Source organism: Taudactylus pleione, unplaced genomic scaffold (genome assembly GCF_031769625.1).
Source record: "Taudactylus pleione unplaced genomic scaffold, aTauple2 ptg000396l, whole genome shotgun sequence".
Taxonomy (NCBI): domain Eukaryota; kingdom Metazoa; phylum Chordata; class Amphibia; order Anura; family Myobatrachidae; genus Taudactylus; species Taudactylus pleione.
The window spans coordinates 483844-498016 of NW_028284797.1; the positions used below are offsets into that span (position 1 = coordinate 483844).

Consider the following 14173-nt stretch of genomic DNA (forward strand, 5'->3'; position numbering starts at 1 on the left):
ACTATGAGGGCACTACTACAGGGGCAAAACTATGGGGGCACTGCTACAGGGGCATAACTATGAGGGCACTACTACAGGGGCATAACTATGAGGGCACTACTACAGGGGCATAACTATGGGGGCACTGCTACAGGGGCATAACTATGGGGGCACTACTACAAGGGCATTATATGGGGGGCACTACTGAAGGATTTCTTTCCTTTCAAATCAAGAGAGTAACGTCGGCGTATCTACATATATTTTAGGGTAAAAGGTAAAAAAGTTCCCTGACCCCTGCAGTATACAGCAGGGCTTTATTAGACTTCAGTACAGTATACAGAATGGCTGTATTAGGCGTCAATACAGTATACAGCAGAGCCATTTACAGTTCTGTACAGTATACAGTATACAGTATCTTAGTTTGTGACACAGTAAATGTTGTAGCAGTAAAGCCTCCCACGTGGTCTTTGTTCTTTACAAACAGAAGCAACACTGACAACAGAAGCAGCTGGTGCAGCCTGTGTGTGAGCTAGCATTTCCCTCTAGTGTTTGCTGTATATAGCTCATGCAGCCCCTTACATTACTATATAACCGTAATGAATTTGTTTCAGCCTTTCAAATGTATTACACATACAGACGGAATATATTACAGATACATGAAAATACTTTTAACTCTAATACTTTTTTTTTCTTTTAATCTAAACAATCTAATGTAGGTAATAATGATATTCCACATAATAACCAGCAACTGACTAAGACCACATTTCCCCAGAAACTCACATTACACAGTAACATAACACTGCCTTTCTTTCTCTATTTACTACCATTGGTCTTGGCAGGCAGCCAAAACGATTGATTGTTTTTTTTTTAATATATTGTAACAATGTTGCTGCATTCTGTGAAATAGTTATATGTTACAGAGTAGCTGATCGAACTGTCAACTGCATAAGTAATATCAACCAGAATACATATTTGTTTTAAACTGGACACATTAGGGCTCCTTGAACATATGTCAATATTTTTTTCTTAAAGGTAATCATTTCCGTATTGCACAAGTGCACATAAAATTAATGTCTGTATATAGATTTTTGTGTACTGATGACTTGCGTACACTTACACCTGGAAAGTAGGACGGGGGATATAATCACACGTGGACACATATTCAGATACGCCTTTTAGGAGGAGATCTTTTGCGGGCACTAGACGGCTGGTGCCATGACATGCATTAATGATGATGACTATCAGCAGCACTATTATTTTGCAGCTTCTGATCATTAGTATCATAGCTATATTATATGAAGTCACAGCAATGTATTTGCATTTCTTAATTGACATATTTAATTTGGACTACTGCAGGAAAGGAGATTCCTATTTGATTTTGAAAGCGGTGGCAACAGGTATGGAGGTTTTTTGATAAATTCACATTTTATATGAAAAATGTTACTTTCTCATTTACTAAAACCTGACACGTAATTGGATTATTATATTGTGCACAAAAAGGGTTATGTGAGTTTATCATCGTACTGTGGCCCTGATTCAGAGTCGGACGCTCTGACAGAGTGCTCACTCTGAATCAGGGCCGTCCTTCCTGATTTTAGAGTGGCTTCCTGGCCGCTCGCATAGCTGTGGGTGACCACCCACAGCTATAGCGAGTGGCCAAAAAGATGGTCGCGATGGTCAAGACCATCGCGACCATCGGGCTTGTGACGAGACCCTTGTGGTAGGGTCTCATCTGCCGCAAGCCCTGTCGTGCGGCCGATCACTGCTGATCGGGCAGCCCGGCAGCACCCACTGCATGAAGGCTGCTGAGAGAAGCAGCCACTGGGAAAATGTAAATAAAGCAGATTTCACCCCCCCACCCTAGTGTATACCTGGGGAAATGCAAAGTTGCAATGTTCCAATCATCGATGAACTGATATATCACTGGCTGATATTAAAAATCGATATTAGTGTTATGTGTTGGAAAAAATATAGATTTTATAAATAAAATAATTTGGAAGAGTTGTAAATAGATATTCTTGGCCTAATTCAATCATAAAAAAAAATTCTGAACGGTTTTTGGAAAATATATCAGTCAATTAAGTGAATAAAAATATATTTTTTTATATATATGTCCATTTTTTGCTGAAGTAACATGTTTATGATTAAAAGTTTTCCCACAGTTAAGGTACACATTTAAGTTACACTACAGATGCCCATTAGTGATGTAGTGAGGTGACACCTTGGAGAAAGATGAAGGGAAAGCAAATGCTGAGCTTCACATAATTAGGGCTGTGAAAGTTTAGAGAGCTCCAAAACATTGTTATTCAGCACATAAATCTTTCTGTATCTGTTTCCTATCTTTTTCCTTTTTCTTTAAAAAAAATAGCCTGCACCCCTGGGAATAACCCCTAAAAACGAACTGTGTAAAAAAAAGTGTTAAAAAAAATAGGGACACCCCAAAAAATTATTTAAATTTTGGGGTAAAAAAAAATAGGGAACAGTGTTTAAAAATAGCGCAATAGGTTCAGGGGAGTTCTGCAAGTATTCGGCAGGTGTTTTCTAGAATAGGCTATTAGTGGCAGGTGCATTTTTGAAGAATTTTTAAAAAATTAGTTTAGGGACTTAAAATATGCTAGTACCCATTTTCATGTACCCCAAATTTGATGTGATCACTTAAAAAAATGAAAAAATAAACCTAAGTGCTCTTTTGCATCACTTGTTCTAATGTTGGGAAAAAACACTTGCCGCGGCTATTTAAAAATGCAGATCACGTTCTGCAGGGCTAAACGGGGGTACCCAAAGTGAACCCCCATGTCTGGACATCTTTAAGGAGGTCCTAGGAAGAAAACCCCCAAATTCCCAAATTTTTTGCGATACTTACCTTTCCGCAGACTCCCGTTTTCGCTGCTTCCTAATTGAAAACGGGGATAAAGCGGGCGCGCGACCGATAATTTATCCCAGGAAAAGCTACAATGTGGAGTGAAAAGTCCACTGCGGACTTTTCGCTCCCTAATTGAATACAGGCCTTAATGTAATGATGCTTTGTGCAGTGGCCACCCCTATCTGATCACTCATATTACACACAATGCTATGGGGCCTATTTATTATTCAATATTGCTTCAAGTCGCCCCGAAAACAAGTGATAACCGCAAATATGAAGTATCACCCCCAAGTACAATGGAGAGACTGCAGCAGATATCTCCATATCTATTTTCTATGGAGGCTGCAGGACTGGCAGATTTACCAAGCTCAGGAATGTTTTGTCCCGGCAGCTAACGCCAGCTGAAGATGGCATTAGCCACTGCTGCCTATGGGCTAAGTTTCACAAAACTTACTGGGAGAACCCTCCCTGGCATGTAAACTATGAACTATTCGGGCATATATAATTTCTTATTGCCGAGAATAGGGGCAATAACAAATTGGGTCAAATAACCAAATAACAAATTTATTGGGTCTAAAAATCTGATAATTGATAAATCTGCCTCCAACCTTTGGCAAATTATAGGTACTTATTATTTAGATGGTGCCACAAGGCTTTGGCTGCTCCTAACAATGGGCCTGATTCAGACCCACTCGCGAGCGGCTGTCCGCTCGCAAGTGGGTCGATGTTATGCACTGAGCATGCGCACGACAGAGGGAGCTCCATTGTGCGCATGCGCCAGACGCGACGAGCGAAGGAAAGTCCTTCGCTCGTTGTGTCTGATCAAAGGGGGCGTGCTGTCGATGTTGATTGACAGCATGCCCCCTTTGGTGGGCGTGCCGGGGGCGTGCCTCCCTGCCGGGGGCGTTCCCACGGGAACGCCTCCCATCAGAAGCCGGCCCACTGACATCACTAGTGATGTCAGTGGGAGTGATTTTGGCTCTGATAGAGCCAAAATCACTCCAGAGCTTGCGGTTGAAAACCTCAACCGCAGGCTCCGGCTCGCAGTTTCAATGGTCGCGATGGTCACGACCATCGCGGCCATCAAAATGCACGCTCATATAGTCTGTGGGTGGTGACCCACAGCTATACGAGCGTCCAGGAGGACGCTCCATTTTCATGGAGGGCGGCCCTCATTCAGAGCGTGCGCTCTGCTCAGAGCGTACGGCTCTGAATGAGGGCCAAAGTACATAAACAAATTATATGTTAATTATACCTATCATTACATATTACTACCATCAGGCTGTGAACTTGCATAGAAATACTGCACTAGCATTGAGCGGAAGAACATGGATGCTGCTGGGTAGGAATCAATAGATCCCTTTCAGGTGATGCTCTCTTCATAGAGTGAGACCAGTTAATGCAATGTGAAGATGCCAACTGCTATTGAGGCAAAGTGCTGGAAAGGATACTAAGAGCCGTATTCAATTTGAACCGAGCCGCGATACTTTTTCGTGGCCTGGACTTTTCGCCTACTTTGCCTGTTTTGTAGGCGGAAAATACTTTGCACGTGCCCGCTTTTCCCCGTATTCAATTTGATAGTACGCGAAAACGGGACCCGTCGAAACTTGAACTTGAAAGTACTGTCAAATTTGGGGAAATCAGCCTGACATCCCCCAAAAGATGCTCTGACATGGTGGTTAGCTATGGTTACCCCCCATGACTTGCTGAAGGTATTTGGTGTTTTTAAACGGGCTCAATAGCTGCTAAATAGCGTTTTTCTATATGTGATACAGAATAGTATTCAGGAGTATTTTTTGCAGAAAATAACTTATCCCAGCAATTTTGGGGTACTTGAAAATGGGGGTCAGCATATTTAAAAGTTGCTAAAGTGAAGTTGAAATATCCACCTGCTGCAAGCACCTGCTATCAAAAAAACACTTGGGGAATACTTGGGGACCCCCCAAGAGTCAAGTTCGCTAGTTATTAACTTTGTCTCCCAACATTTTTTTTTTCGCCCCCAAAATGAAAATGATTTTTTCGGGTGTTAAGTGTTTTTCCTTATTTTTTTGACACAGTTTACCTCTGGGGGACTGTCTAAAGACTGCAGGGGGTTCCCTCAACGTTGCACCCCAAAACCCCAATTCTTCACTTTTTTCAGCCTGCTATTCATAGGCAAAACTTTTTAGCCTATTACATTGCATTGACTTTCCGCCTAGGCGGAAAGTCTTTCAAATTGAATACGGGGTAAAAGCAAAACAGGCGAAAATGACGTCATCGGCGAAAAAGTGTCGCGGAACCGGACTTTTCACCTCAAATTGAATACGGGCTTAAGCTGTTTGGAGCATGGCAAATTGTACAATACTGCAGTTCCTAATGAGAATAATAGGAACTGCAGTCTTTAGTGCTATCACTGATACCACCTGCCTACTTACCCTGCAAAGTTCTTTTATGTAATTCAGTGCAGAAACAGAAAGTTGTCTGCTTCCTACTCTATTCCTGTGCACATTGCTGTTACTCAACTGACTGGACAAGAAATATAGTAAACTTTTCTGACATTTACTATTTTCATAGGTTGAGTTGATGGAGAAGCATAATAGTACTGGTAGCTCATATTTACAAGTTATTGTCAAGCTTTGTTTAAGAGTAGAGTAAAAAGTCATCCAAGAATATTTTACAGCATTCACAAGCATACAGCACAATATATGAAATGTAAAGCTACCTAACCATACTTCTCAACACTCCCCCTTTTAAAGGGAAAGGCCCCCTTTCTCTCTTAGCTTTCAAACTGGTTGAAATATATACCACACTTGCCTACATCCTGGCTGCTTCCTCCGGGAGGAAGCAGCCAGGTCGGTGTAGCAGGGGGGCGTGGCCTGTATAGAGGGGCGTGGCCTGGCACTTTACAAGTGTTTAGGGGCGGGACTGGGGGCGGAGCCACACAATAGCGTCATTTAGACCCCGCCCCCCACAACGAAATGCCGATATTTCCGGCATTGCTATGCGGGGGGTGGGGTTATGATGACGCGAATCAGTGCGAATCGCGTCATCAGCCCCTCCGCAGCGGGGGTATAGCATTACATTGCGGGGGGGACTGGAAAAGTCGGGAGGCCTGCCTACTTTTCCGGGGGGCCGGGAGCGGCACCCGATTTTCGTGAGGCTCCCGGCCAAATCGGGAGAGTAGGCATGTATGATATATACTGTAGCTCTGATTGGGTATTTATTTTACAATTCTGTGCTCTATGTGATTGTAGTGTAATGTAATATGTATTTTATGATTAATTTTATCAGAACATTTACTTATTGTGTTGTGTGCCAAATTCTTGGGGTAATAACTGGTGCACTAGTGTCAGTGTAAAGTATGTATTAAATTTTGCTGACCACACAGACAGGTGGGGCTGTGGCACAGTTCAAAATTCAAATAGGGGAGCCACACCAACTGCCAGTGAGTGCCAGTCGGCGATGTTTGGCAGCATTTGGGGTGGCAGTTGGTGTGACTTCTGGACTGCGCTGTAACCCCACCTCTAAAGCCTCCATTGCTCACTAGATATGGTTCTAATTAAACTGTTAATTATTATTTGGGTATTTATCCCAGTGCATTCTAATGTTGTGATGTTATTTATCCCAGTGCATTCTAATGTTGTGATGTTATTTATCCCAGTGCATTCTAATGTTGTGATGTTATTTATCCCAGTGCATTCTAACGTTGTGATTTTATAGTTTTGTTTGAAATATTGGACATTTTGCTTGAAACTATGGACCTCATTCAGGGTCGGTCAAAGCGGTTGCACGGTCAAACGCCACCGATGTTCGCTATACTGCGCATGCGTAAAGTTCACAATGCGCGTGTGCAAACTAGCTGCTACGATCAGAAATTTCTCTCTCCTTGAACACAGCCAGGTCGGTAGTTTGAGTGACAGATTGAGGCATTTGTGGGTGGTAACAGGGGAAGGTGCTTGAAAACGAGGGTGTGGAGATGCGAACGCAGGCGTGCCTAATTATGCGAACGGCGTTTTATGGGAGTCCATACGGTTTATGGGAGTGCATAATTAACAAAGTAGTGTCATGGCACATGTGACATGGGAGCTTTTACACTGACATGATCGTAGAGCTTAAGAGAGGGTATGGTCAACCTTAAGCTCTACGACCAGTGCCGATGGATCCCGATGGTCTCGATTAATCCTTATATGCCCGGAGATGACGTGCAATGCGTACGAGAAGGGGGCATATTTTTTTGAATTCCGGCCGCTTCCTCCCCTTGGTCGGCCAACTACCGATCCGAACTTCGGGACGCAACTTGCGAGGGAATCATTTGCATATCCGGCCCCTTTTCCCGTACGACCGTGCGGCCGCTTCGACCGACTGTGAATGAGGTCCTATATGCTTGGGTCTTAATGCACCGTTCACACACACATACACACACACACACACACACTGGCGTATCTATAAGGGGTGCAGAGTGTGCGGGGAGCACGGGCCCCGCACCGCACATCCTGCACCCATAATATTACTTACCTCTCCGGTGTCCCAAGTCGGCGCGGGGGGCTGGCGCTGTAAAACGACTGGAAAATGGCCGTGGCGGCCATTTTCCCATCATTTGCGCATACGCAGTACAGGGAAAATGGCTGCCGCAGCCATTTTCCCAGTGATTTGTGCATTCATTATAGACTCTCGGCACACTCTAGTGCCCAGAGTCTATAACTCCGGCGCTGGCCGCGCACAGCTCAGTGTGCTGCCGGCCGCCAGGGGGAGAGGAGGGGGCCTATGTCGGAGACTGTACACGGGCCCCCTCCTCTTCTCTCCTCCCCTGCACACACAAACACACACATACATATATATATATATATATTATATGTACATATATACTGTATGTTCATTACATTAGTTCCATCACTTCCTAAGAGTTTGGGCAGTGTTGCAAAAATTAATAATGCCGAGTACAGAAAAACACAAGAAATGTATATGTATTTTAATGTGTTTTGATGCATGCTGTAATGCATCAAGAACATAAATACCTCAACAAATTAGAACAATTGACAATCAAATTAGGCCATTTGATGCATTATGTTAAAAACAATAGCCTTAAACACAAATCTCTATATAATGTTCTTAATTCCCTAAACATATATGAAAATAACACCTGGTATGACTTTACACATGTATACTTTATGTTATATATGGATTACCATGTCTTTGACACTAAGGCTATCACCCCTACACCTTTCCGAGCCTTACCACAAACCTAGGCCGTTACATAAATTACCTGTCTGGAAGAAAGTTTGTTTTATACAGTATTGCTAAACAGTATTATTATATTTATTACGTCAATTAACGGTCCACATTTAAAAAATAGGCAATGCTGGTGTTGAATGTCCTTACAAGAACATCCTGTTTCCTAGATACATAAGTGTATCAGGTGGATGATACGCAAAACACTTTAGGGCTGATGCAGAGTTTGATGTAAAATGTCAGTAAGTTGCTCAAAAAAAAGGTTCTTACAAAAAAGTGTATTTTCACACATAAGATACACACAAGTGGGTATATTTACTAAAGTGCCGGTTTTTAGAAGTGAAGATGTTGCCCATAGCAACCAATCAGATTCTACTTAACATTTCTCTAGCACCTTCTAGAAGATAATAGCTAGAATCTGACTGGTTGCTATGGGCAACATCTCAACTTCTTAAAACCCACAGTTTAGTAAATGTACCCCAAGATGTGTATGCCTCTGTATAGGAAGTATAGCAAAAGCGACTGTTTTCCAACCAGCCATTAACATCAGTGTGAACTCATAGGAGGTGCAATAGCTACGTCTCCTAATATGTATATATTTGCTGGTCTGCATGGACACCCTCTGCAATATTTGGCTACTTAAGAATTCCTCTCACCACCCAATTTACATACTGTACATTCATCCCTGCATCAGCCCCTTGATATTTAGGTACTGTAGATTTAAAGCAATGGGGGAGATGTTGTGTTAAGAGTGGAGAAGTGGACAAGTGGAGAAGTTACGCATAGCAGCCAATCAGTTTTGATGTAGCATGTATCAAGTACATAAAAATGATAGGAAGAAACTGTATTATATGCTATAGCAACTTCTCCAATTGTCCACGTTTCCACTCTTTCCACTGCTTCATACATCTCCTCCTTCCAGTCCCTCTGCTTCCCTGGTGTCTGCCATGCTGCCGATTACTGCTGATCAGTCAGCACAGCAGGACCCCCAACCCAGTTGCTGCAGAGATTAGCAGCTGCTGGGAAAAAGTAAATTAACCCTCCCCCTCACCCCCTAGAGTTTACCTAGTGGCTGAAGCCGATGAGAAAAGGAAAATAGCGATGGTCGCGATGTTCCCAGTGTTCCGATGATGGTAATTCGATGTTCCGATTTTTTGCATATAATAAAGAAAAAAACTTTTTTTTTAAAGAAATCATTTTAGATAAATTGAAATATATGTTCTTCACCTAATTCACTCATAAAAAGCACTGACAATCTCAGAGCATTTTTTATTAAATAAAAGTCAGTTAAGTGGTTTAAACACATACTGCCACTCTGTAAATTGTGGCAAGGGTTGATCTTTTGTAAGTGGCATACTGTACAAATGTATCTCATCTGGGCTGAAAAATATAGTGATCCAGTTCTTTGAAATGTTCTCATAGTAAGACAGTACATTATAGGTATGGGCACGGCCGTAACTAGGGATGTGCGACTGTTGCCATGGCACAGAGAGCATCCTATGGTCCTTGCCTCTGGCTAGCAAGTGCTGACGACCCCACCCCCTGTGCACTATGTAATGATGTCATGTGCACGACATCATCACATTGGATGCTGAGGGGGTGAGGCACTTCTAAAAACTCTCACTTTAGTAAATATACCCTCTGGCCTCACATTTGTAGGATTAAAGCAAACCTGTCAGCAGTAGATTTTATGAGCAGGTCCAATTAGTTAAAAATGTGTGACCTATCAATGCACTAGGAATCAGTGACATCACTTACTGTAGCTATGTCATGACCAAATGTTCACAAGGCACTGGTCCTAGTGAAATTAATATTGCATTCTTATGAATATTGGTTAAGCCCATAAAATGGCTGCCATCACTGTGTGCTGAAATCCTATAAAACAATTGTTTTAGTAGCACCTAATGACACTATAGACCTATAAGCACATTTTAGACCTGTTTGTGCGGAGTGCACCATATACAGTATGAGGGTATTCTCACAGGCAGAAATACTAGGTGGATTTGTAAATTAAGTCACCTTATACCATAAGTTTTTTTTTTAATATTAAAATATGTGGATTTGCTTTTGTCCTCAGTGCTCTGTGACAGCAATGTGTATCCTTAATAGCAAAATGAAAGATACATATCAGAACCGAGCATTAAACTGAAAAAGGTAAGTTGAAAGAATGAACATGAAACATTTGAAAACCTTGGTAATATGCTAATCCTACTTCATTAGAGTGAGATATAGTAAGCCTTTGTTTCCAAAGACAAGGCCTTATTTTACCAGTATTATATTTATTACATGTCCTGTGTACATTTTCAAAAGAATGTAATGGGATATATTATACATAAGCTTACAGGCAAATCTGTCGTACAGCATGTTATAAAAGTAATATAAAGAGCTCAAAATTAAATAGAAAATGAGATTTGAAAGATAAAATAAAAATGGAAGTGTAATCCTAGATGTGACTATTACATTCTGCAGCATGATTGAATTGCACTTATGATGGTGAGAAGTGGTATGTAGACTATTTACATAGGATGCATAAACAGTCTAGTAGTTGTCTCAGACTCTTCTAACTCTAGTGCTCCCATTTGTTGATTGTTTAATCATGCAGGAGGTATGCTGAGTTATACTGTACTCTACCTTGTCACTGACAATATACTGTAATAAGGAGACAATGGGCCTGATTCATTACAGATCGCTATTGTGATTACGCATGCAGACGGCCTATTATTGCATACTGCGCAAGCGTATGCATCGTAGTTCACATGCGCAAAGGGTCCACTGTGATCATACTGCAATCGCAGTGACTACGCAGACCCATCGCAGAGAGATTGACCAGAAGTGACCATTTGGGGGTGTGACGGGGGGGTGGTCGGGGAAGCGCAAGCGTGTCAGTGAGTTTGAATGCCGTTACAGAGGCGTGCATAGCTTAGCCCCTGCGATGGCATACGCAGCTTTAGCTTTCACTGCATGCGATGAGGTTATTAAATTCTGTGTAAGGTCAGACCTGTTGTAATTGTGCATGAGGCTCCGATGGTATTCCATGTTACCGATGGTTTTGCAGACCTTTACGGATGTGAGTAAGGGGAAGTGGGTGTACTTATGTTAGGCTGCGACGGCATTGCGATTGCAAACATTAGCATATTTTCGCAGTGGGTCTGCGTGCGTAATCACAGCTGCAATCGCAATAGCAATCCGTAATGCATCATCCCCAATGTCATAATATACAATTCAGTTCAGTATTGCAAACATCTGCATTTTGAATTAGATTATGTGTCTATAAACTGACAATTGGACAGTGTGTTTTTTCAGAAGACATTTGTATCTAATTGTTGTTCACACAGGTGATTTTTAAGCAACTACAAATTACAACATCTGCAACCATGTTGTATGGGTAAATCCCCATGTAATTCTCATTAGTTCAGGTTTCAGTCAGACCAATATCCAGCCCAGTAATGTGCTTCCAATAACATGAAAAATCCCTGAGAATCTTAGTCTACAACTTATTCAGTGGCAGACACAGAGAAGTGTCCACATGGGCTATCTCTTCATTTCAATGGGACAGTTTGGATTGATGTAGTTTACAATACATATACTGTACATAAGGAAAACAGGTATTGCAGTGACTTATCAGAATTACCAAGACATAGGATCTGATTCAGACCCACTCACTAAGGCGCGATCGATCGTTGTGAGCAATTTTCGCCCCCATCTGCACTTTCGTATAATTCGCAGTGCTCGTGCGCAAGCCATTCGTTGCGATCTGATTTTGGTAGCTCGTAAGCCACTATCAGGTCGCTACTTTGAGTGACAGATAGTGCCGTTTGTGGGTGGTAACAGGGGAAGGTGCTTGTGAATGGGAGAGTGGTGTTTCGAACGCAGGCGTATCAGTCCCCCAAAATGCAGTTTAAAGGGCGTTGATAATTAGCAAAGTAGCGTCATTGTACACGTCACCTGCATGTATTTCAGCCCGCACTGATCGCAGTGCTTGCGGTGAGGAAAGGCAACCCCAAGGACTGCAAGCTGCTCCGATGGCTCACGATGGTCCCGATTAATCATACACTTCCCAGAGATGACATATGTTGCGAGAGGCAAGGGGGCATCTTCAGGCACTTGCGAGCGCACTTTGCGTAGCTCGCTAACACACAGTGGGCGTCCTTACGTGATGCAGTGCGAGCGCTTAATTTAAATATCCGACCCTTTTGGCCAGCGAGCAATCGCATCTTGTGAGTGGGTCTGAATGAGCTCCATAATCTCTAGCACAAGGTATTGCCAACTTGTAGTTGCTACATGTGAATCAGTTCCAAATATATATATATATATATAAAAAAAAGCCTGGTCACGTTGTTTTCAATATTTGCAGTGTAGTAATCCTAAAATGTGCATAATAATGGACACCGTAGTCCCAAAGGGTAATAGAAGTTAGTCTACCTCGGTGCTGGAATCATTGTAGGCTTTAATATATTCATCTGAAATCTATGGATATTTTTATAACTGATGTACATGCAAATAACTGTACTGCTACACAATTGCATTTTACTCTACTAGCTACAGTATATATATATATATATATATATATATATATATTATATATGTATTCATACACACACACATATATATATATATATATATATATATTCATACACACACAGACACATATATATATATATATATATATATATATATATATATATATTGCTATGCCTGAACTACTTCTAAGTTGTCCATCCAGCCCAAGCACTTTGGGAGATGTAGTTATGTGTCAGCTTTAGTACCAAAGCTAGCATAATGCTGTCTTACTGTATCAGTCTCATAATGTATCATACATCCCTCTCTGAGATTGCTCTACTATGTACAAAACATATATAACAAATGGATTTCCCTTTACCTGGCTCAGTTATATGAAGCTTTTGGTCCGATGGCAACAGTAAGAGAAACTCTGAGCAAGTTCTCTGTTCCAAGTCAGCCACTTGTTTCTTGCAGAGATCTTTGATGATGTGGATAGCCTTGTGACACAAGTTTGCATCTTCTCCTGTTGCCGTATTCATTTCCCACGAAGCATCCTTCTCTTCCCTGGCTTCTCCCTCTGTTTTTCCAAACCAACCAGATGATAGTGGGGAGAAAAAAAAAATCAATAATTCATAGTATTTAAAAAAAAATAAAACATACTAGTGTCAGTATTTTAAAATACTGCACTGTATGGCTGCAACATCCACAGGGAATTCAGGTATTGAAGCGTTCATTGGAGTTCACAGAGAGTCTGATTGTCTTATTGCCTGAGATCAGATATCTCATTTACTGCTGAGGCGGTTCTCAGACCAGATCCTCCTACTATATTAAATTGTTTGATTCTGTAATGCTACATTTTTTTCTGAAGCAGCAAAGCAAAGAGATGTTAACCTCTTAATATCTCAGAATGTTTCTATTGGCTTCCAGTGGACCATTTACAGCTGTACACAAACCGTGGTTATAAATCTTTCACCAGGCTATTTCTTGAATTGGTTTCTGCTGGGCAGCTAGATAACACGGCTGCACAGCGAGAGGGAACTGTAATATTCTGCAATTACTGATGCACTGTCTCTCTCATTAGGGAAATACTACACTAAAGTATAATTACACGTGGCATTAGGAATAGATATCTTACAATGTATGTGTTGTCTTGCTTAAATGTCCTAATGATATTGTCTGTGCTGCTTTTAAAAATAATATATACTAACCACTTATACCATGTCATATATTTAATTGACTATTATACAAATCATTAATTAATCTGGCATTCTTCATGCACCTTTTCCATGAAGTGTAAGATTTGCGATGGCAGATTCTGCTCTGACATAGCCTGTGATGCCCTGTGCCTTATACTGTTCTGTGGTACCATATACTCCAGCCAAAAAGGGTTCAAATATGCAAATTACTCCTTAAGGGATTTTACTATAAGTGTTCCATATTCCAATAATACATGGCATATGTACACACACTATATAGGAAATAAAACAGCCTGTGTAAATATAATAATCAGTGTTATTTCTCTATAGAGTGATCTGAAATCCATGTAGAATGTCATAAAGGTACAAGTACAAAGCAGACAGAAATGTGTTTCGGTGACGTTAAATTGAAGCTATCTTTTGTTTT

General features: G+C 41.4%; 1 protein-coding gene across 1 annotated transcript in view; it reads right to left on the reverse strand.

Moving 5' to 3' along the window:
• Positions 1 to 13089, reverse strand: part of SYT6 (synaptotagmin 6) — a 436226-nt gene extending 423137 nt beyond the window's left edge. The window contains exon 1 of the mRNA XM_088446286.1: positions 12930 to 13089. Coding sequence (XP_088302412.1) covers positions 12930 to 13089 — 160 coding nt within the window. The remainder of the gene's footprint in view (positions 1 to 12929) is intronic.
• Between the last annotated feature and the right edge of the window lie 1084 nt (positions 13090 to 14173).